General features: G+C 35.8%; 1 protein-coding gene across 1 annotated transcript; it reads right to left on the bottom strand.

The window, feature by feature from the left end:
• Window positions 1–2,291: 2,291 nt before the first annotated feature.
• On the bottom strand, window positions 2,292–25,567 carry LOC123528098 (SUZ domain-containing protein 1-like). Its single transcript, XM_053522870.1, has 5 exons — window positions 25,446–25,567; window positions 18,712–18,764; window positions 16,241–16,360; window positions 15,398–15,535; window positions 2,292–11,459 (listed from the first exon to the last, which is right to left on the bottom strand). Exons 1-5 carry the CDS (start codon window positions 25,497–25,499, stop codon window positions 11,345–11,347), a joined length of 480 nt encoding a protein of 159 aa, XP_053378845.1. The 5' UTR covers window positions 25,500–25,567; the 3' UTR covers window positions 2,292–11,344.
• Window positions 25,568–25,654: the final 87 nt, after the last annotated feature.

Genomic DNA, 25,654 nt, shown 5'->3' with positions numbered 1-25,654 from the left:
TTTCTTTGTTTTGCTATGCCATTTTAATGTTTTGATTGTTGTCAAGATGCAAGTTAACAAAATAACTTCTTTCCTCTAACAGTATAACTCCGAGTCTCCTGCCAGTTTAACAAAATAACGTTCTGTAACAAAGTATCATACTGTCTGGTCCAACACATTTTACTCGGAGTCTACTATCTGTGTACCAAGATAATAGTATCCTTTAAAGTCTCCAGCATACTTTAATCTGAGTTTCTGGTCAGTGTTACAAGATAATGTACTTATCTTCGAGTCTTCTGCCAGTGTAAGTGATAACGTACTTCCCTCTGTCTCTTGCCATTGAAACAAGATAATGTACTTTTCACCAAGTCGCCTGCCATTGAAACAAGATAATGTACTTTCCACCAAGTCACCTGCCATTAAACCAAGATAATGCGCTAAATTCCTCCAAGTCATCTGCCGTTGTAAAAAGATAATGTACTGTCCTCAGAGTCAACTGCCATTGTAACAAGATAACACACTTTCCTCAGTCACCTGCCATTGTAACAAGATTACGTACTTTCCTCAGTCACCTGCCATTGTAACAAGATAACGTACTTTCTTCAGAGTCATCTGCCATTGTAACAAGATAACGTACTTTCCTCAGTTGTAACAAGATAATGCATTTTCCTCAGTCACCTGCCATTGTAACAAGATAATGTACTTTCCTCAGAGTCACCTGCCATTGCAACAAGATAACGCACTTTCCTCAGAGTCACCTGCCATTGTAATAAGATAACGTTCTTTCTCAGTCACCTGCCATTGTAACAAGATAATGTACTTTCCTCAGAGTCACCTGCCATTGTAACAAGATAACGTACTTTCCTCAGTCATCTGCCATTGTAACAAGATAATGTACTTTCCTCAGAGTCACCTGCCATTGTAACAAGATAACATACTTTCCTCAGTCATCTGCCATTGTAACAAGATAATGTACTTTCCTCATTCACCTGCCATTGTAATAAGATAACGTTCTTTCCTCAGTCACCTGCCATTGTAACAAGATAACGTACTTTCCTCAGAGTCACCTGCCATTGTAACAAGATAACGTACTTTCCTCAGTCACCTGCCATTGTAACAAGATAATGTACTTTCCTCAGTCACCTGCCATTGTAACAAGATAATGTACTTTCCTCAGTCACCTGCCATTGTAACAAGATAACATACTTTCCTCAGTCACCTGCCATTGTAACAAGATAATGTACTTTCCTCATTCACCTGCCATTGTAACAAGATAACATACTTTCCTCAGAGTCACCTGCCATTGTAACAAGATCAAGTACTTTCCTCTGTTGTAACAAGATAACATACTTTCCTCAGAGTCACCTGCCATTGTAACAAAATAACAGACAGTCCTCCGAGTCTCCTGCCATTGAAAAAAAGGTAACATATTGTCATCAGAGTCTCCTGCCATTGTAACAATGTAATGTACTTTCCTCCAAGTTTCCTGCCTTGTTATGGTAGGTACTTCTTCTGCAAAGTCTAAATGACCGTGTCAGGTTACCAAAACAGGACACTGCACAACTAAGTTATTGGCCAGACAAGACTGAGCACACAAACATCAAAACCTTTGTCCTGTTCAGTATGATGTTGACCTTGAGGTTTGAGCTTCTGGTCCGGATTAAGCGAATATTTTTGCAAAGACATTTGAAACTCTTAAAATTCTATGCCCCCCTCCTCCACCCCCACCCTATTATTAAAGTTAGGGGCTGAAAAAGATCTTGTACATATTAACTTAAGTTCTCTCAGGGTCCCCTACTCTGCCATTGTTTTACAATTTGTTGCAATAGCAACCACATTTTTTACACTGCAAGATTATAAGAGAATGAGGACATCTATCAATGTACCAAGGTTCATGAAAATATCATACATCTACTTTTGAAGTTGTCACAGGACATACTAGTATAGAAGTGTGTGTGTGAGGGGTGGGGGCAGGGGGCAGAGGTTGGATGAATTTATTTATTTATTTGGGTTTTACGGCGCACCAAATCAGTATAGGTTATATGGTGCCAAACAGGACTACAAATTTTGGTTCCACATCTCATTTACATCGGAATAAAAACATGAGGTATGGAATCAAAATTTGCATACCTGCTGGAATCACAGAGTTACTGCAAAACCAAGTGTTAAGACCCTATTAGTCGCCTCTTATGATCATGCAAGGGTAAGGCAGTGGTTCCAATTCTTTTCATACACAGATCGTCCCAGAACCACATGGGGCTGAGGTTGAGTGAAATACCAATAGGGAAATAATTAAACAACAAACAAATACAGTCTTTCCTCTTCTTTTAATCAACAGAAGTATTAACATTTTTTTCACATACTTCAATAGGATCTAGTCCTAAAGTGTTAGCCCTATGACTTAGTGGTATCGATTTGATTTCAATGAATTCTACATACCTAGCATTTTAAAACTTGTAATTGGTAAAAGCATGTGTCTCCCCATACCACTTCATTTAAATGCAAGGGTGAATGGATATACATTATTTTTTTATTACACAAACCAATGTGTTGGGAGACGTCAAGTTACAATACAAAGTTTGTTTACACAGGTTCAATTTAAAAAAAAACAAGAGCTGTCTCCATAGGATGACACATGCCCCCTATGGCACTTTGAATGAATAGCTATGGCCGATGTTAGAGTTTAGGACCTTTGACCTACGGAGCTGGGTCTTGCGCGCTACACGTCATCTTACTGTGTCACACATTCATGCGTAGTTATTTTAAAATCCATGCATGAATGACAAAGATATGGACCGGACACGCCCATCAATGCACTATCATGAAAAATGACCTTTAATGTCTAAGTGTGACCTTGACCTTTGAGCTACGGACCTGGGTCTTGCGCACGACACGTCTTACTGTGGTACACATTCATGCCAAGTTATTTGAAAATCCATCCATGGATGACAAAGATATGGACTGGACACGCCCATCAATGCACTATCCTTTAACGTCTAAGTGTGACCTTGACCTTTGAGCTACGGACCTGGGTCTTGCGCGCGACACGTTGTCTTACTGTGGTACACATTCATGCCAAGTTATTTGAAAATCCATCCATGGATGACAAAGATATGGACCGGACACGCCCATCAATGCACTATCCTTTAAAGTCTAAGTGTGACCTTGACCTTTGAGCTACGGACCTGGGTCTTGCGCGCGACACGTTGTCTTACTGTGGTACACATTCATGCCAAGTTATTTGAAAATCCATCCATCGATGACAAAGATATGGACCGGACACGCCCATCAATGCACTATCCTTTAATGTCTAAGTGTGACCTTGACCTTTGAGCTACGGACCTGGGTCTTGCGCGCGACACGCCATCTTACTGTGGTACACATTCATGCCAAGTTATTTGAAAATCCATCCATCGATGACAAAGATATGGACCGGACACGAAAATTGCGGACAGACCGACAGACGGTTCAAAAACTATATGCCTCCCTTCGGGGGCATAAAAACAAACAAAAACTGGAACTACATAGATTTTTAGGATATTGTATGTAAACCTATCTTCCTTTACTGTCTAACCCTTTACCGAGACATAGGCACTTTCATACATATCAAGCCACATATACAGTTAGAATTGGACCAACAAAAAACAGAGAGTGTAAAATGGACATACAAAGTCTCTACAAAATGTTCAAACAAGGTGAGTGTGATTTTACTGCAAATCAATATAAAAGGTCCTATATAGCTGACTGAACAAGGTAGTGGCACTCCTGTCAGCAGCAGATCTAATTTAAAAACACTTTATAAATGTCTGATCAAACAAAGAACTATATTTTACAATCTGCAACAGTCAATTACAATTTCCGAAAACCTCTATACATTTAGTTTTCATTTCCGTACATACAGCATCTTTCTGTAATATTTTATTTCTATCGCAGTTCAAGAACTAAAAACAATGAACAAAATTTCAAGTAAGATAATGCTTTGAAAAAAAGTGACTTTAAATCATCTTGTGCAAAATTTTCCAGGTAAGGTAACTTTTTAAAGAAAATAGGCATTCCAAGAAAGGTAACTCTTATGAAAAGATTTCAAGTAAGGTAACTCACCAAGTAAGGTATTCTTACAATCTTAATAAAACATTTCTCAACAGAAGATAGGAAGAAAAAGACTATAACTTATGACAAGATTTTAAAAACTAAGTTACTTTAACACACTAAGTCTCTTGCTATGTATGAAACCTGCAGCAAATGTGCAAAAGTAAAAATTATATTTAACAGTACTGCAAGTTGATTGCACCTATCATACCATCAACTTTTACAGAGAAAATGAATTTTAACTTTTAATTTCATTTAAATTTTGTAGGTTTATGAAAATAAGATATTCCTGTTACATATATAAAATACTTAATTCATAGCATGAGAAAATGTTATAACTTCATTTATCACATGGTTGGCATCGTGGGAGTGAAATAAAGCCATTACATAAATTTGATAATACACTAGCCCAAGGGTAAAAAAAACTTTGACTTTATCTACTACATAGGTAAAGAAAGAAGAAAGTTGGATGTTTCAACAGGAAAAGCTAACATGTGATAAAAAGAATATTACATTTGTGTCTTTCCACATTGAATTTATTAAACTCATTGAATAAAATTAATAAAATGCTCAGCAGAGCCTCACAATTTAATATTTCATTCAACTTGTTTAATTAATTCAGTAGGAAGAGACATTTATGTAATATCCTTCATGTAAAGAGAGATTATATTACAAGAGCATAAAAAAGATGAGTATTTATTAAAAACAACATAGAATAGGTTTGTTAAAACTTTACTAGAAAATAATAAAAGTCGCGTCTATGACTTCAGCACTTACCAAATCAATAATTTTCATATGACCTTTTGTTGTGTATCTGCACAATATTTTATGCTATAGACTATTTGGAACTTGCAATAACAACAAAGCAACATCACCAAGCAACAAAAAATCCCCCACTCTACCTAGTATTAATTTTCTCATTATATTCCATATATTCCAGTAGAAAGTCCTTTTGGCAAACTCAGTTTTACTATAAAGCTCTCTTTGGACAGTAAATAAGCAATATTTTGAAAATTCTACCAGAGGACTAGGTTTCTGGAAATTTCTTAGGCCAAGCTACTTCAGCCTTTGGAATTCAAATACTCGAAATGCTTGACTATTCTGCGATTTTGAAAAGGCGGGTCAATACACTGCCAAATTTAGTAACAATGACCTTGACCTTCACCCTAAAGGCCTCATATGATATTTTGCTACTGGTACAACAAGTCTCATTTCATATATCAATCAAAACTACATGAAGCAACTGAGCACTATATTCTGTTAGCTTGTTTTTGGTTTAACACCATTTTTCAACAACATTTCAATTATGTAACAATGGGCAGTGTTCCTGGATTCTGTACCAGTATTAAAATGTTCTCTACAAATAACTCGCACAAACAATCAACTTCTCCAAATGAATCAAAGGTTGTGGACGTATGATATCAGAAACAATTTATTCTAACAAACTGTCAGAACATCTATATCGCCAACAGATCTAACTCAACCCCACAATCCACAGATCTGCACTCTCCCCATTGTGCTAAACAGGCACCCAGTGTAAATTATTATTCATAATGGTGACCTTGGTATTGATAAAAGCTTGCTGAAGGTGAAGTTTCACATGATCCATTCAATACTAACCTCATTTATTAATGACAGCAGTAACTGTTTCCTTTTTCTTTCTATTTTTAGTAATTATGACCTTGACCACTGATCCGAATAACTACAGGCTAAGTTTCATTTGTATAAATCAAACAAAATTAAAATCACTGAAAAGGAAAAATGAGTTTGATGCCAACAGCATCCAACTGCCTAATGATTCCTACAGTATCCGAAAGCATAATTATGCCAACAGCATCTGACTGTCTTATGATTCCTATAGCATCCGAAAGCATAATTATGCCAACAGCATCAGACTGTCTAATGATTCCTACAGCATCCGAAAGCATAATTATGCCAACAGCATCCGACTGTCTAATGATTCCTACAGCATCCGAAAGCATAATTATGCCAACAGCATCCGACTGTCTAATGATTCCTACAGCATCCGAAAGCATAATTATGCCAACAGCATCCGACTGTCTAATGATTCCTACAGCATCCGAAAGCATAATTATGCCAAGACCATCAGACTGTCTAATGATGCCAACAACATTTGACAGCCTACCAGGTAATGTAACATCCCACAGCCTAACGGTGCCAACAGCATCTGACTGCCTCACAATATTGACAATGATATAAACAGGTTTTCAAAGATGAAAACAAATGGTTAAAAAGTAAAATAAATACATGTATTGCTTAAACATATTCAGTGCCCTGTATCTGAATACTGACTGTAAAAGATGTTTTACCTTTAATAAATGGTTAATGTATGTAATGGTTAATGTTGAAGTCTGAAATAAAAGCAGTATAACAGTGGAACTTCATATTGCCAACTGCGTATATTGATACACTCATAAGTGCATAACTTAAAACATAAATTACAGTTAATAAAAAATGTAAAACATTATGTTAATACATATGTACCTAATTAATTTGCTTGAAATCAATGAGTACAAAAAATCAAAAATAAGCACTTAAGTCGACACATTTCAATTCTTTATCTGAAAAAATATAATGTAAATTTACCATTCTGAGAAGTATATTTATTTTTATTTGCAAAAAATGTAATTAAAACCAGTCTAGCAAAAACTTCTTTTCTCTTATTACTGTAATTTAAAAATCGGTAGATGTGACGTGTTCTCTACAACTAAACTACAAAAGGCTTTACACCAAATATACAATACACACACAAAAACTGTTTCAGCTTCTGAAACTGAAATATTAATTACTCAAATCTATTTTAACATTGTCAAAACCTAAAAATAAATAAAACAGCTGTGTTCCCCTATTCAAGACATTTATTTCAGTTTTTTTAACACAATCATTACAATCATTGAACTGAATAAACTCTGCTATCAAAAATAGTATTTTTGATTACTTCTTCAAAAACTTTTTTTTAAAATCACTTTACTGTTACATATTTGTATGAACATATACAGTGGGTAATTTCTGCAAATGGTTTCGTTTTCCTTCAAGTTCAAAAATGGAGCAATCAGGGAATTTATAAACAGTAATATTTATGTTTGGCCCATATTCATCATCTGTAAGTCTGAAACCGAGACTAAAAAAACCCAAATATTCAGTTTGCCATAACTTTACTGAGAGAACATTTAACACTTAATTAAATAAAATTTTGCTGATCTTCCTTTAGCTTCAGAACACACAATTTTGCAGAGTTTCAATAAACCTTCCTCTTATTTACCAATTGAAAGACAGTACAAAGAGATAGAGACTTTCAAAGTCCCAGACTTGAAAAACTGATGAACACTAGTCCAGCTCTATATCCACTAAAATAGTTAATATTAAGTCATGAACTGTAAACAACATCAGCAAGCTACTGACTTTTAAATCGCAAAATAAAAATTACAGTCAAATTTGTTTGATTTAGGATTGCTCAAATTCAGATCATCTGAATACCTTCGCTATGCTTGAACTCCACATAAAGTCCAGGGCAAAATCATATACATAATTATAATGAAGTACATATTGCTCCACCTTGATGGCTCAAACACACAAGGCTGTGTCTTCAATCCTGATGATTATATTATAGTGTAGATAACATTTTATTTGCTTGACCAACAAAAAGGTGCGAGTCAAATCTAAACTACTGATAATCAGTTCACATTCCAGGTATACTGAATATGGTACACAGTACATCTTAACCCTTACCCTGCTAAATTTCTAAAATGGACTGATCCATTATTCAATTTGGGCAATACCATTTACTATTCAAAGGGATGTTTGTTAAAAATTTACTGACTGAATAGCGAACAGTGCAGACCATGATCAGACTGCACGGATGTGTAGGCTGATCTTGGTCTGCACTGGTCGCAAAGGCAGAAATATTTGCTGTCAGCATGCTAAAGGTTAAGTATCAATGACGTTGGACAATACATGAAGTATACCCTACAAATCTATCATAATACTCAAATCTACCATGCTGCAAATACCATTTTTTCTACAAAGTTATCAACATACATTCACATACTTAATATTCAAAAAATATTTTCACATGATCTAAACCAAAGTTTTTAAATGAAATGGTAAGAAACAAATAATAATCAGCACCAGTCCTAACACATATATATCGCAGCAGCAGCAACAACAAGAGATTTTAATGGTAGATCATAATTTTCTTATTTTAATAAATATTTGTTCCATATATCACATCCGATATTGTTTATTTGTTCCATTCTAAATCATGCTGTTCAAAAAAAAAAAGAAACAAATTTGTCAAAATTTTAACTGAGTGAACATCAATGAATAATTCCTTTTCAGTCTACCTAATTTATCTCACTTATTACTAAACATACTCTTTGCATTCACAGAGAGATAATCATCATCAGTTGAAACAGACTGGTTCGGAATCTTACTCACTTTATCTGATTCTTTCACTGGTTGAAGTTTCAGAACATCCGTCTTAAGGTTAACTATTAAGGCAGTAACGAAGCTCTATAGAGTTACCATATAAACAGTTACCCCGAGAGTCGGATATTACCATCTTCACCTGCAACCCAAGACTGAATCTTTTCCTTGCATGCCATATTCAACAAATAAAAGTGGACATAAAATCATACAAATAACTTTTTATAGCACTTTTTTTACAACAGTATATGCAACAAAGTGTGGAAACTTTACATCCATAATCAGGAAATACATCGCAACATCACAATACAAAATAATGTAATAATTTTGGTTTTGCTTTATTATCTACAGTAAAACATTACGGTATGTTTTTTTGTATTATTACATTTTTAAATTGTAAAATATATTATACAGGAAAAACGAGGAACTATCAAGTTAATTCTGCTCTGGTTTTATGTAAAAAATGATAATTATGGTAGGAATCTTCTTTACAGATTAGTTTGTTGTACATTATTTACAGCACAAGAGTTTTATGCCTAGAAAAAATATGAAAATTTTCAGCATCTGTAAAATTACTGGAAACTCCAGTCCGCTATGCAAGATTACTCAAATAAAACAACCATTCTTCACTAATTGGACAACTTTGTGTCCCTTCCAGCTAACTTCCCATGCTTCCAATTTCAACTTGCGCAGTATTAAAAACAAAGACTTCAAAAACATTCCATACTTGCCTCCAAAACGACAAACAACAACTGTACTTTTAAACAAGCAAAGGTTTCATACGGCAAAATAAACTTCATGCTAACCTCCATATCAACTTTAACTATCTATTTAACCTCACTCACAAGTCACTGTCATCCTTACTTATTTTTTAAAGCAACTTTATAACAACACCTACATTCTACTCTTCTCTTGTATTTCCTCCCTTTCCACAACCACTTCACACAACACTGCTTTGTCCTTGTTTAACAGCACTGTCTAGCTTACTCTGTACACCTCATACATCATTCTTCAAATCATGCTGCAATGCCTGTGTAAAAATACAGCTGAAGCTGCCTTCACACCAAAGCATCAATCTGATTCTTCATAACAGCAAACTACACTTGCTGTTACATCAACATTTGCTTGTTTGCCTTTGAGCAAATACCGTTATAATCCTGACTTGGCCAATATCACACTGCCTGACATTTCAACACAGTCATTCAAAAGATATTTCACAACAGCACTTCTGTTCTTGGCTTCTAGCCAATACGGACATCTTTGTATTCATCTCCACATTGCCTTGTCTCCACTTAAATCAAACAGCATACAAATATTATTTAGCAGCAAGTGTTTATATCTTATTTCAAGCCAATACAGACATGTTTGCCTTCTTATGAAGGTTGTCCTATACAACCTAAAGTACAGACATTCTTGTCCCTGCTTCTGAACTGAAATCTATCACCTGTCTCATTTCCAATACCATACTTTAAAGCAACTTTGTTTTAATGTCTTCAAATCAAATTCCTCTCCCTTGCCTTCAAGGCAACTTGCCTTTCTCACCTTGTCTATTTTACCTTGAAACTTTAATCGGACTGCAAGGCCATTGTCTTGCTTGCCTTTAAAGTCATGGTCTTCTTTTGTATTCAATGCAACTTTCTCTTTCTTGCCTTTAACTAACTTTATTAAGGTTGCCTTCACACCAACAATTCCTTGCTTTCAAAATGCTGTTTTTTTGCTTGTCAGCATTGCCTTCAATATAACTCAATTTTTCTTCTTTTTGAAGCAATACAGCCTAGCAACTGTCTTCTTGCCTTCAAAGCAATCTGTGTCTTGCTTCTTGACAAAGCAATTAGTCTTTCTTGCCTTTGGGGCAATCCATGTCCTGCTTTTTGACAAAGTACTCGACCATTTTTGCCTTCGGGACAATCCATGTCTTGCTTTTTGACAAAGCAACTCTGTCTTTCTTGCCTTTGGGGCAATCCATGTCTTGCTTTTTGACAAAGCAACTCTGTCTTTCTTGCCTTTGGGGCAATCCATGTCTTGCTTTTTCTCAAAGCAACTCTGTCATTCTTGCCTTTAGAACAACTTATTCCTGCCTGTCTTCAAAGCAACTTTGTGTTTTAGCTTTTCAAAGTAACAGTGCACTTCTCACAACTTCATGTACTAAACCACTGGCTCTGCCATGTGTTTCATAGTCATGGCTTGCACACTCAAATAAATCATACAGTACATAATCCCATAAATGGAAAGAATTAATTTTGCAATGAAAAATAGCAGTAAAGCTCTATCAATAAGATGGGACAGTGTAAACAGATGAGGTAACTGTGGGAAACACATCATCACAAAAGCTATTACAAAAATAACATTCCAAATTCATATTTTCAGAAGCAATCATTAACATTTTGAAATGATAAAAAAAATATTTCATTTGAACATGATTCTGATTTTTTTTCATCAAAATGCAACAAAAAGTCCAGATCTTACTCGGCATATTCTGAAGACATTTGTTTCAAATGTGACAAAATATTAATACATTACGGCTGTTTTTGCCATATTGTTAATATTGTCTACATTATACACATGATGCTTCAAGGTCACAAGTCTGTAAAAATGTAACAATAGTCTGTATCTGATCACAGACACCATTTTTATCATGTGATTTGGTATCAAATGCAGCAGTTTTCATGTGCACAAGTAGATCTTTTTTAAAATCATTACATAGATCTTAAAATATTAAAGACTTAATATTACACAATTCCTGAATACACAAGGTTTGTTCAGGACGGATGAGGGACCAATTAACAATAAATTTAGCCATTTTGTTTATCATGTCATCATTGAGTCTCTGCTATCTGTTTTGATCAAATCCTGGTGTCCCGTTGGGACCTCGCGGCTCACGTAGAAGCTGCACTTTGTTGGGCTCTAATTTCAACTCTTCTGTTTGTTTTATCAGCTTCACTGGCCTGTGCCAAATAAAATCAGAATAATTTATAAATGTTATGCAAAAACTGTTTCATGGAAAAAGTATATAAATGTCAGAATATCCAGCACTCAAATTCAATCAAGTTTTGTTTGCCAACTTTTTAAGCACAAAAGTCACAGATATATCCGTTTAAGTAAAAATGTGGCAAAGTTTGAAGCACGAAATGGTAAGATCCACTTAGGTTTCGTAACTGACATTATTGGAGTTGAATACACAAGGTACAAATGTAACCAATATTACTGGAGTTGAGTACACAAGATACAAACATAACTGACATTTCTGGAGTTGTGTACACAAGGTACAGGAGTAACTGACATTATTGGAGTTGAGTACATAAGGTACAGACATAACTTTTAACTTGATTAAGTCAGAGTTGAGTACACAGATAAACATGTAATGGTAACATTGTTAACTCAGTCCAAAATGAAACAAGAGCCATGTTAGACATGGCCAATCCCCCCGCCAGGCATATTATAACTGAAGGCTAAAGTTCCTGGCAAGTTTGAAAGTATTAATTTTGGGGAAAGCTTTGAAGAACCATTTAGTTGTGGTCCGCATCAGGGGTTTTAAAGATGAGGAAGAAAGAATAAGTCAGTGCATGGTGAGGTAGTTTACTGCTAAATTTTATTACTTATCATGAACAGTATAGCTATGATGTTTTTCTATATGGCTACTGTAAAAAGAATGAATGGAAAGCTAACAGGGAACACGAGTGCCAGAATGTCACAATATATGCCCGTCACAGCAAATTTCTTTACTCTAGCAGCTGTATTTGCAAATGGAATTTTAATTTTGTGGTTGTTTGGTAATCATTGTAAGTCTTTTGTTTTTCTAAGTCCACAAAAAAACTCCTTACCAGGTAGAGATATCTTAAAATACACGTAAAATTGGAAAGTAACATCCATGTTGTACCACAAAAAAGTGGTCTTGTTTTTTCCCTACGGTCAATTATAAAAATGTTACAATATAAGTTATTTATTGTAACAACTAAGGGAAGTTAATCTTAAAAAAAAAAAAAAAAAAAAAAAAAAATTGCAAGTCCACAAAAAAATCTTTACCAGGTAGAGATTGGTCAAAATACACCTCAAAATTGGATATAGCATGCATGTTGTACTACAGAAAAGTGGTCTCGATTTTTCCGTACGACTAGTAATGAAAAAGTTACAATAAAAGCTATTTAAAGTAACAACAAAGGGAGGTAATTCTAAAGAAGGGAACTGCGCATGACACTTCGTCTCATGATGGTGTATAATTGTGCCAAGTTACATCAAAATCCCTCCATGCATGAAGAAGAAATGCTTCGGACAAAGTCATTCTTGTATCTGACCTTTGGCCTCTAAGTGTGACCTTGACCTTAGACCTAGGGACCTGGATCTTGCGCATGACATTCTGTCTCGTGGTGGTGACCATTTGTGCCAAGTTATATCAAAATCTCTCTATGCATGAAGAAGAAATGCTCCGGACAATTTTTTTTAAGAAAATATGATAAAGGGGAATAACTCAAAAAATAGGCAAGGTAGAGTTATTGTTCTTGCACATTGCACTTCCTCCCAATGTGTTCTATCAGTGTATGAAGTTTGAAGACAATCCCTCCAGTACTTTTGGAGTTATGCTCCGGACAAAAGTTTTTAAGAAAATAAGATAAAGGGGAATAACTCAAAAACAGGCAAGGCAGAGTTATTGTTCTTGCACACTGCACTTCCTCCCAATGTGTTCTATCAGTGTATGAAGTCTGAAGAAAATCCCTCCAGTACTTTTGGAGTTATGCTCCGGACAAAATTTTTTAAGAAAATAAGATAAAGGGGAATAACTCAAAAATAGGCAAGGTAGAGTTATTGTTCTTGCACACTGCACTTCCTCCCAATGTGTTCTATCAGTGTATGAAGTTTGAAGAAAATCCCTCCAGTACTTTTGGAGTTATGCTCCGGACAAAGAATGTTGCGGACGGACGCACGCACGCACGCACGCACGGACGGAGAGCATTTCTAATATCCCCTTCGCCTTTGGCGGGGGGATAATTAATAATCAGACGCATAAGTCCTGGCAATATGTGCATGCCTTTCTTCATACTGATTATATATATACTAAGTGTCATTTGAACTGGATGACAACAGCAGGTAAAGTTCTGTACATATACAAAAGGAAGTGTGACAGACAGTTTAAACACAAAATGCCTTGACACTGCAGGCATAATAATGTAACTACACTAGGTCAGTATAAAACAAGAGCTGTCACAGGAGACACCCCGCTCGACTATTTCCATGCTGGATAGTGAAACCGTGCACATCTGGCGAAGCTGGAGCTGTCACTAGTGAGTTTAATGATTCAAATAAAGATAAAGATATTGGACAATAGCTTGAGTATGTGCCAAAAGTATTAAGTAATAAGGGAGATAAAGAACATTAAATAAGTATAATTTAGAATATAACAGGGGGATAATTCATGAAATATTGGTGCAAGAGTGATTTTTGCACCTTGTGTCATATGATGTGGGTGATGATGTGAAATAACACTTACAAGTTTGAATCAAATCCATTTACTAATAACTAAAATGCATCAAAATTAACTTGAAAGTCTAAGTAAAATGGGACATAATTCATGAAATATTGGTACCAGAGTTATGGACCTTGTGTCATATAATGTGGGTGATAAGGTGGGACAACTTTTTTAAGTTTGAATCAAATCCATTTAGTAATAACTGAGATAGAGTGAAAGTGCATCAAAACTTTAAAGGGAAAGGCAATGTTGTTTTGATGTTGATTCCATATGCTAGTATTTCTTTAATTATTCAAAGAAGTGAAAGAATTTTCAAAATCGACATAAAAATGAGAAAGTTATGAGGACTTAAATATTTTATTATAAATGGTGGCCATTTTGTTTTCATGGCAACAAAAATCAATATGGCGGATTTATCAAATTTCTAGACACATATTTAAACTGTATTTTCTTATTTCTATAAAATAATTTCTCTATTTTTTCTAGCTATAATGAAAGAAATTACCATGTTTTACATCTTACATGCAAGAAACATAAAACACGAAAGAATATTTGCTAAATAAAGAATTAAGCAGTGTGTAAATGACACACAAAATAGCTGCCCCCATGACTAACAATTTTCTTAAATTTCAAACTGCTATATCTTTTTCAATGGTGGTCTAATTTTAAAAATTCTTTCAGCATTATGAAAGGCTTGTTTGTTTGTTTTGGGTTTAACGCCGTTTTTCAACAGTATTTTAGTCATGTAAAGGCGGGCAGTTAACCTAACCAGTGTTCCTGGATTCTGTACCAGTACAAACCTGTTCTCCGCAAGTAACTGCCAACTTCCCCACATGAATCAGAGGTGGAGGACTAATGATTTCAGACACAATGTCGTTTATCAAATAGTCACGGAGAACATACACCTCACCCGAGGATCGAACTCACGACCCCGCAATCCGGAGACCAACGATCTTACCTACTGAGCTAAGCGGGCGGGTTTATGAAAGGCTTGTGAATGGCTTTCATAAGAAATTAACTTATCAGGCTTTCCTTGTCCTTTAACCGGAAATTTTAAATAAAAAGGGGGAATATTTCATGAAATATTGGTGTGAGAGTTATCACCCCTGTGCCATATGATGTGGGTGATGATGAGGAATAACTATTTTAAGTTTGAAACAAATCCATCAAGTAATTACAGAGATAATTTGGAAGTGCATCAGCATGCCGGGTCGAGTAGGACAGCTCTCCATACTTCGTACACTCGAGCTAAAAATTAAATATAACATCTTCCTCAGATTAATGTGGAGAAGTTGTTGATTACTTACAAACGACAAATGAATATGAGGTCCAAAAAACAAAATACATTAATACTTTCACTGAATGCCATTTAAAACTGTAGCAAACTGGTAATAAACACAATAAATAATTCATCATACTGACCTGGTTTCCGGGACTGTTGCTGAGTTATTACAGTTCTCTGCCACCGCCCCTGAATAATCTTCTCCCAGAATCCTCAGCCTCGCCTCTTTATACTCGGCTTCTCTTTGCTGAAGAGTTTTCTGTGGCTGTACCTGAACTCTGTAGGAAAATAGTAACAAACATAACAAATCTATTATCAACATCAACACTGAGTTTTGGAACCAGTCTTAAATCTCTGGCTTCTGATTGGTTTATTCTGGAAACAATTATGACACTGACCAATGGTAAAATAGCATTCGGAGGCTGGTCTCAAAAATAATTGTTCTATGTCCTTAGTTCTATGAGGGAAAGTCAGTTAATACCTCCATGCTGGGAACCAGAGAGTACTAATACGATAATCAGCAAACAGGCTGGTTAAAATAAGTATTCTCATATAAAACACACTTACACTAGAATGATGTCACGTTAACGTGCAGTGACGTCAAAGTTTTTGTTGCGATCAAGAAAGAGCGCTACTATATTTCATTTTAGATTAAAGGCATATTAAAATCGAAATAATTTATAGCAAAACCAAGTCATAACACTATTTATACACTCGGGCAGTAATGTCAAACAAATAATTTCAATTGGGCTGCACCCTTGTGAAATTATTATGCTTGACGTATAACCGCCCATCATGCATAAATTGTGTTAAAACACTTTTGCTCTAAATTATTTCTTAATTATTGAACGCTACCATTTTTCCAGATAAAACATGACGTGACAAATCTTAAAGCCTATGCCTTTAGTGTATCAATTTACATATATTTGCATTAAATTTACAATTTATGGTATTGCAACAAGGCTCAATAACGCAGTACTTACTTTGATTTGTTATTTTTGGCACTTTGGGCATTGTCTGTTGACCTTTTCAATATTCGAACCTGAGGTGTGTATTGTGTCCGACTTCCTTCTTCCTTCATTTGTGATACTCCATCATCAGTTCTACAATAAACATAAATAATCAAAAAGTCTTCAAATTCATGAAGTCTCAGTAAGTCAAATATGACTTAACAGAGTGAAGATACATACATTGAGAAGAAACTTTGAAAGGAAACTGACAATTTATTTGAGACTGCCGGAATTTCCAGATAAGCAAATATGAGAGCTTTAACTATATATTTAAACAATATAGAAACGAGGATTCCCAACACTTGCTCTGGTCAGGAATCAGTATCAGTCAGTTATCTGCAATAGGTACATTATGTTTATGTTTCTCATCAACTTTATACTATGTTTCCAGGTAAAAATCTTAAACAAGAGGGTCACAATGACCCTGAATCACTTACCTGAGTAATATGAGCCACATGCTTAAAATGGCACACTGATACGAAAATATTAGAAAGTAGGTCAGTAGGTCACATTTATGGTCACTGAAAGTCAGTTTTAATATCAGTGTGCAAAACTGTACATGTCATCCAAATTTCAAGGATGTATCTTAAAAAAAAACAAGAAAGTAGGTCAGTAGGTCAAGGTAACAGTCAAGTGACCCCTAATCTCATGAAGTCATCAGGTAATTATAATTTAGAGATGGTACCTAAGACTACTTATTCAACGATAACAACAACAAATAAAGTGCAAAACTGAAGCGCATATCGCTTATCTCATGCTAGCAATATTTTAACATAGCACCGTACAGTAAATACGGGAACTTTTGAGAGCGAAACCGGCTTCATTATTTTGATAGATTAGCTAAAAAAGTGATTGTCATTTCTTTTTAACTAACATAACCATTTTATTTATACTAAAGAACATCTGCATTATATTAACAGAAGTTTCTGTAACGGCAGATTCCGCAAGGTAAATGCGATGCCGCACGCCTCGGTCAATATGCAAATTAGGTACATTTGTAAACACAAGGTGCGTGTCATAAAAAAGTGAAATAACTTCTTTCGGCAGTTTTTGGTATGGTTTTGGTATGACCATCAGATAGAATATACATTTTTATGATGCTCTGTTTTTAACTCATACATTTTGAGGCCTTGACTATTCTTGGAAAAAATTTGGTAAAATGTTGAGGGATTCGATGTCGTAAAATTCTTATAGTCTATTTACATTTTTTTCTCGCGAATAATGTTTTTTTTCCTATGATCATACAGTGCCTGTAAATTATCAACACTAATGAATAAAAATAATTGTCTTTGAATTATTTCGTTCGAAAATGAAAGATAATGCTCAACTTTTTTGTTTGAATGATTATTCATAGATCTTGAAGTAAACTATATTTTTGGGAAACACATCTGAATCTATGCGTACTTTTGTTCACATAACTAAATAGAGGAGTTATCTGTCACTGGCTTCACTTTTCCAAGTAGGACCAAATTTTTCGGATTAAATATTGCCTTTCAGCATGAAAAATGAATTATGAAAGTTGAACAATTATATAATTGAGGTACTCCGGTATTAAGTTTTTAACAGAAAATAATATCAGATGCACTTTGAAATTTTAGGTACCATCTCTATATAATTAAACAGTCTAGGAAATATGATCTGATAATTTCTGAAGTAATTATTCCTATATAACTCATATAACAAGTGACCCCTAGGGCTGGGCCTCTTTTCACCCCTGGCAGATGCATAATTTGAACACTCTTGTTAGAGATCCACTAGGCAGTGCTACATACCAAACATCAAAGGCCTAGACCTTTAACTTTCAGACAAAAAGATTTTTGATTTTTTCCCTATATAAATCTATGTTAAATATAATGTTAAATTTGGGACCCCCAGGCAGGGCCTCTTTTCACCACGGGGGCATAATTTGAACAATTTAGTAGAGGACCACAAGGCCATGATACATACCAAATATCAAAAGCCTAGGCCTTGAAGTTTCAGGCAAGATTTTTAAAGTTTTTTCCTATATAAGTCTATGTAGAACTTGAGACCCCAGGGGAATGGCCTCTTTTTCACCCGAGGGGCACAATTTGTACAGTCTTCATGGAGGACCATTAGAAGATGTCACAAGCCAAATATCAAGGCTCTACGCCTTGCGGTTTTGGACAAGAAGATTTTTAAAGTTTTATGTGTCAGCAATGTGAACTATGACAGTAATCATTAATATAATGAATTCAAGGACCATAACCCTGGTGTTCATGGAGCAATCTTGTCCATTATTGAATTTAACCTTGTGGCTATATACAACCTTGTGGCTATATACAATTCTGTTTAGGTTTTTACTTAGGAAATAAGATCTCCAATGTGTTAACAGTAAAACTCACTGCTCACATGTGACTTATAGGGGACAAAGTTCCCCCTTGAGTATAAACTAAACTAAATGTCTTTTGCAAGGTTATACATACCCATTTTTGTCAGACTGTGTAATTTTGATATCTTGTAACCTTTTGTCTAGAACCTGAAATATAAATAATCTTACATCAGTAATAAAATGTTTATAAATGTATCTTCATCGCATACTGTCAACAAAATCTCATTAACTAAAGGTAGTTCTGCATGTTCAGATTGAAATTTTTTCTACTATGTAAAGTTTTATTAAACGGTCGTGTGATTGATATTTTGCTAGACTGATTTGAAATATTTTAACCTTACACAATTTTTCATAATGGGATTTTAACTTGCATCCTAGAATAAACACTATAAGGGTGTCCGGCAAGAGTCAGGATTCCAACACCCATCAGACTGTTACATGGGTCAAAGAGCTTTAAAAGTAAATAGATTCACAACTTGAAAGGCATAACAAGGAGCTGCGTTCAATAAACGCTTGATGCCCCTGGTAGCATCCTTGTTGATACAAAGCAACCTAAGTCCAAAACGAGGTCAAGGTTAAACTGAGGACAGGTGATGTTTGAAGATGAGGAATGGTCACAGATTACATCTGTATAAGTATCAATTCATTCTTGTAAGCGGTATTGATGCTAGATGGAACGGTCCCATTTGGTTAACCGAGAGATGGCCCATATAAAGCAACCTAAGTCCAAAACGAGGTCAAGGTCAAACTGAGGTCAGGTGATGTTTGAAGATGAGGAAAGGTCACAGGTTACATCTGTATTAGTATCAATTCATTCTTGTAAGCGGTATTGATGCTAGACGAAACGGTCCCATTTGGTTAACATTGGAATGATTGCTTGACATCTCTTAACCCACGTAGACTTGAAAGTACTCGAGCAAAGAGCGCAACCCCCGAGGCTTTAGGGAAGTACTTCGGTAATTTGAAAGAGGTTTTGACAGAACATGACTTACTAGACAAGCCGCAGTTCATTTACAATCTTGAAGAAACCGGACTGCAACCAGAGCACTGACCACCCATAGTTATTGCCAACCCTAAGTCGAAGCCTCAGGCCATTACTTCAACAAGAAGCACGACCACGACGCTTATAGCTTGTGCAAATGCATTGGGCAATTCTATACCGCCGTTTTTCGTTTCTAAGGGAAAACGCTGGAATCCTGACCTTATGAAAGGGGCAACAACCAGTGCCAAAGGCGTGATGTCAGAGTCTGGTTGGTCAAATAGTGAGATCTTCCAGGAATATCTGAAGAAACACTTCATCCCATATGTTAGACCAACATCAACAAGTGGCCAGCCTATACTTTTGATATACGAATAATGAATGTCAATGGTCACAGCTCCCACAAAACACCGCAGCTGATAAACTGGGCAAAAGAGCAGGATTTTGTGTTATTTGTTTTGCCAGCTCATTCATCCCACTTGTTGCAGCCTTAGGACTTGAAAGTACTCGAGCACAGAGCGCAACTCCCGAGGCTTTAGGGAAGTACTTCGGTAATTTGAAAGAGGTTTTGACAGAACATGACTTACTAGACAAGCCGCAGTTCATTTACAATCTTGAAGAAACCGGACTGCAACCAGAGCACTGACCAGTGACCACCCACCGTTATTGCCAACCCTAAGTCGAAGCCTCAGGCCATTACTTCGCCAAAAAGCATGACCACGACGCTTATAGCTTGTGCAAATGCATTGGGCAATTCTATACCGCCGTTTTTCATTTTTAAGGGCAAACGCTGGAATCCTGACCATATGAAAGGGGCAACAACAAGTGCCAAAGGCGTGATGTCAGAGTCTGGTTGGTCAAATAGTGAGATCTTCCAGGAATATTTGAAGAAACACTTCATCCCATATGTTAGACCAACATCAACAAGTGGCCAGCCTATACTTTTGATATACAATGGTCACAGCTCCCACAAAACACTGCAGCTGATAAACTGAGCAAAAGAGCAGGGTTTTGTGTTATTTGTTTTGCCAGCTCATTCATCCCACTTGTTGCAGCCTTTGGACGTATCTATCTTTGGTCCTTTAAAAATTATTATTACTCTGAGTGCTCTTCATTCCTGTATCAACACCTGGGTCAAACCATTACCAAGTATGAAATATGTTGAGTTCTATCGCTTGCAGGGAATACTTGAAAGCTATGACCCTTTAAATATCCAGTCAAGATTCCGGAAAACAGGCATTTTCCCTTTGCATAAGGAGGCTGTTTCTCCAGAAAAGTGGATTCCTTGCGAGAGTTTTAGAGAAGACAAGCCAATAGACAAGGTGAAGGCACTAAAAGCTGGAAAAGATGCAGTGGTTGAATTTCTGAGGGTAAATGAAGAACGCCAGCAGCAGGTAATATGCTCATCATGCACATGTATGAAGAAAAAAACAGCCATATAGAAGCCAAATGCAGGAGGCACAGAGATAACTGAAGAAAAATACGTAGAAGAGCTAAATGAGTACGAAAAGAACAGAAATAACAAGACAGCAGAGAAGAAGCAATCAAGTAAAAGTCCTAAGCCATCGACAAGTGGGGTTAATGCTGATCTTGATCTTGATCCTGACACAGATGAGGAAGAAACCACAGAAAGTAAAGTCTGCTGTGTCTGCAAGAAGATTTCCCCACCAGCTATCCACGACCTCCCAACACTTAAAATAGTCAACTGGGCTCAATGTGACGAGTGCATGCACTGGGTGCATCTGGCTTTCTGCACAAGCATCAGAGTTGTTAGGCGACACAACACCTTCCTGTGTCCTCACTGTGCACAATAAACACCAATTAGCGACTATGTTCTTGTTTCAGTTGTTAATTTTTTTCTATATAATTAATTGAGTTTTCTTTTTCAATTCATTTTGTACTAGTTAACATTTTTCAAGTATGATAATATCAACAGTTTACCAATATTTCCTACTGCAAACTTCAGGGGTGGGTGACGTATCAGTCCCTACCCCAACCATTCATGAATGTTCAAATAATCAAATTACATGATTCTGTTTTACTGTGATGTTACAAAAGTTGTTAAATGCTCTGACAGTCCAGCGGAGTATGTTCAAATTGTGTTGGAGATATTCACTAAGTTTATGTGCACACTCAGACTAAATCTGACAGAGTTATATTGGACAAAAAATTTGGGGTGCAATAACATTTGAAGCACACCTATACATTGACGACGTCCCAGTTTTCTTGGAATTTCACAAATCAACGAGAAAGCGCCCAAATGATGAAGACTGTTAAGGTTGTAATGTTCAGGTAGGCTGTATTTAGATATTTCAATGACCTTGACCCCTATTCTTAACAAAGCTTTTTAAAAAGGAAAGTGTCTTTAGCTTAGTCAGGAATCAATAAATTCATCCAAAACACTTTGCTTATTAATCTTAATAATATTCTGAATAGGGTGATACAACTTTGCAGAAATTCTTTTAATCCAAAATAAATTAAAAATTAGAAAAATGTGGCCACTTCCAATAATTCCTTCTTCATCTATATGAAAATTTCTGGGAAACTGCTAACACTTGGAATGATAAACCATGTCATGCTCAATAACTAAACACATAATTAGAGTAAAATTACAAGAATTAAAATATTTGTCACTGAAATTAATTAGTTACACCATTTTTTTATGAAAAATAGTGACCTACAAAATATGGGAGGCGAGAGTTGAAAGTGCTGTAGTTTTTTGTAAAACAACTTATATGGTAAAATACTGTATTATTATGAAAGATATAATGTTAATGAACACATCCAGGCAAGTGCCCAGGTGGGGGGCCAGGGGGCCCGGGCCCCCCCCAGCTGGCTGGCTAGTTACAATTTTTATTACTATGGGCCCCTTAATTAACAAATTTATACACCAGCGCAACTGGCTTGATTTGACAGCAATACACAGGCTAAAGAGCCATAAAACCTTGTCCGGTAGTGGAAATTAGCCCCAGGCATGTTACAGGTAAAAGTTTATCTGTACTGTACATGCTTCATTGATCGCTTGCTTTTTAAACGCGTTACTTGATTGGGTAGTGGAGAGGCCCATTCTCAGGCTATCCTTAACGTACTCACAGATGTTGGCTTAGACCCTTCCCTGATGCGTGGACAGTGCTAAGACGGTGCCGGTAAGAAAAATATTGCAATTGTTAGTGTAACAGGTGGTGAAATCGTGGCTGGACCGGGACTCGAACCCAGGGCCTCTTGCTTTCCATGCAGGCATACTACCAACTGAACTATCAAGGCACACGGTCAATTAGCCTATCGATTTATCACCATATACCTGTACCTCGCTACACACACACCCTCTAAATTTAGAATTCGTCCCAAATTCTCAGTGTCCGAGAAACATTGTGAAACATTTTTCAAGGTGCCAAAGCAGTAGCCATATTATTTCATAGGTTATTTACGTTGGGTGCCAAATGTAACAAATGGTGAAAAAATCGTGGCCCGACCGGGACTCGAACCCAGGGCTTACAGTGCAGCTATGTATTATATTATCCCTATATTATCAAATTATTAATGATTTGTACTCTGCCTACCCACAGGGCACTCGTTTGGTCGTTTTTGGGGCCGAATATGGGCCCCATTCCACTCATAAAATAATATGTTTTTTTCCCCTTTCTCAGATTAGAAAATTCCCCTGATAATAGGTTGTTTGACACAACTAGATATGACCTATGTTTCAAGTTATATTATAGTGCCTCTAAGGAATGTTACTGCTGCAATATAGTTACATTAGTTAGAAATGACTGAAAACAGTATTAATAAGTGTGAAAAGTAGTAACATATATATGGGTAAAAACTTCCCCTTTTTGTCTTTAAACTACGAAAAATTCCCCTTCCTGAGGTATGGGTACCTGTCCCCAAAAGTAGTCTAGTGCCCTGACCGACCTTGAACTTGTCAATTATATATTTCAGGTAACATGACAGGTAAGACGAAAGGTGTTTCAGGTAGCAGGAAAATGCATCTTTTTATGTGCCATATTAAAAAAATTTCGACATCGACAGGGGATACCCCTCCCAAACCCACCCCAGGTTGGGCCCCCACAGCAAAAAAATCCTGGACACGGGCCTGACATCTGCATCATTTTTGAAATGAAGTCTCTATCTTAAAAAGTCTGTATTTAGAAACTTGTATGATGTATCTAAGTAAAAGTTGAAAGTTTATTAACTTTTAGATACTGTTTTGAATTATCAACTACCCAGTTTATATACATGTACGTCTCATATATATTGCACATGCACGATATTTCAAAATAAGAGTCACGGATTGCGGGGAGAAAAGCATTCACAGTCTTCTGTCCCAGACAAAGCGCCTCCAAGTTATAATCAGAATTGATTGTTGGGCAGTACACAGTAGATGTAGAATATTAAGGACATGAAGAAATTAAGTAAGAATTTTTTAGAGATGCATTTATAGGGGATGAAAATCCCCGAGACGGTAACGTCTGTATATAGTTATTCGTCTTTGTTGTCTGCATATACTGAGGCAATTTTTTTGATGTTTTCCGGTTCCGGTTTATATACACACCACAGACTGGTTGTCTGCATGAACATCCGAGCACCCCGAATCAGTCATAGAAACTCGTAAACCGCGCTAACATGATTGTTTTACTTCTTTTTCGTAATGAAAACTGTACATGCAACTGAAAACACTTTTAAAACTGTAAGGAAGTGTAAAGGCCGTCAAGTTTCTGCGTGGAGTGCAAACAAAGAAACAAACAAAAATCCTAAAAGCTAGTGCGAGAACGCTGAATGACATCACCGTCACGGCTTCCGTAAATTTTGCAAAGTATGATATTCACTGTAAGAGGTATGATGACACTAAACAGGCTGGTAACATTGCCCGATCGGGCTTATGACGCAAAAAGTAATATTTCTTGACAAATAATGAAGATATTTCTTTCAAACTCGGTCCATTTATTAAGCATAAGAAATGATACAAATTAGAATAAAAATAACTTGGTTGCCTTCAGCTTTGGTGGAATTATTTCCCCTTTTCAGATTTTTATGACACATAATCTTTGAAGTCCAAAAAAATAATGTTCTAATGCTAAGTTTAAAACAAAAAAGGGTTAAATGGCTTTCTAATGCTCTAAATTATTGCGCTAGTACATGAATGTATACATTTTACTCTGCTTTCACTTACAACATTATAGAGAAATGTTAGTCCTAAAAAAATTGCTCATACATCTGCACTAGAAACGAAGTATTTACCCTAAATATATAGAATAAAGGTATTGGCGCACATGTTTGGAGCAATAGAAAGCCATTGAACCCTTTTCTGTTTTAAACATAATTTTGCATTAAAACATAATTTTTTTGTACTTCAAAAATTATGCATCATAAAAATCTAAAAAAGGGAATTAATTCTAACTAAACTGAAGGCAACAAAGTTATTTCTTTCTTGATAAGCATTATATGTAATGTTAAATAAATGGACCAAGTTTGAAAGAAATATCTTCATTATTTGTCAAGAAATATTACTTTTTGTGTTGTAAGCCCGATCGGGCAATGTTACCAGCCTGCTAAATGTAAACTACACAATTTAGAGCAAAGTTTCACTTTCTTGAGCGTTGAATATTTCTTTCTAAGCGGATATATAAAAGATAAATCCCCAATGCTAGGCGGTGCCTTAATTCATATTAACGTTTACAATTTTGAAAATTCTATTTTCGTTTTTGAAAATGTTTTGAACTTCCTGAATTGTCTGGACAGATATGTCAATATTTCAGTAAATCTTGCATTTTTTTCTGGAACTGGTTCCAGGATATATATCAAATTGTAAATTAAAACATAATTTCATACATAAATTATTCAAAATATACCTCTTTGTCGTCTAATTCTTCCCAACTTTCCAAAACATCATTTTCGTCAGCCATTTTGTGCTCAGGCCACCTGCGACATATGTCGTAATCTTTAGGGGGAAAAAATGAAGACAAACGTCGGTGTCATTCCTTTGTTATTGTAAACATTCGTTTTCATTCTTTAACTAGGAGAAGAAAAATCACCAAAAATGTGTATTTTTTGTAAGAAC

This window comes from Mercenaria mercenaria, chromosome 14, assembly GCF_021730395.1.
Source record: "Mercenaria mercenaria strain notata chromosome 14, MADL_Memer_1, whole genome shotgun sequence".
In the NCBI taxonomy this organism is placed as follows: Eukaryota; Metazoa; Mollusca; class Bivalvia; order Venerida; family Veneridae; genus Mercenaria; species Mercenaria mercenaria.
This window is presented reverse-complemented; position numbering and strand designations above follow the sequence as displayed.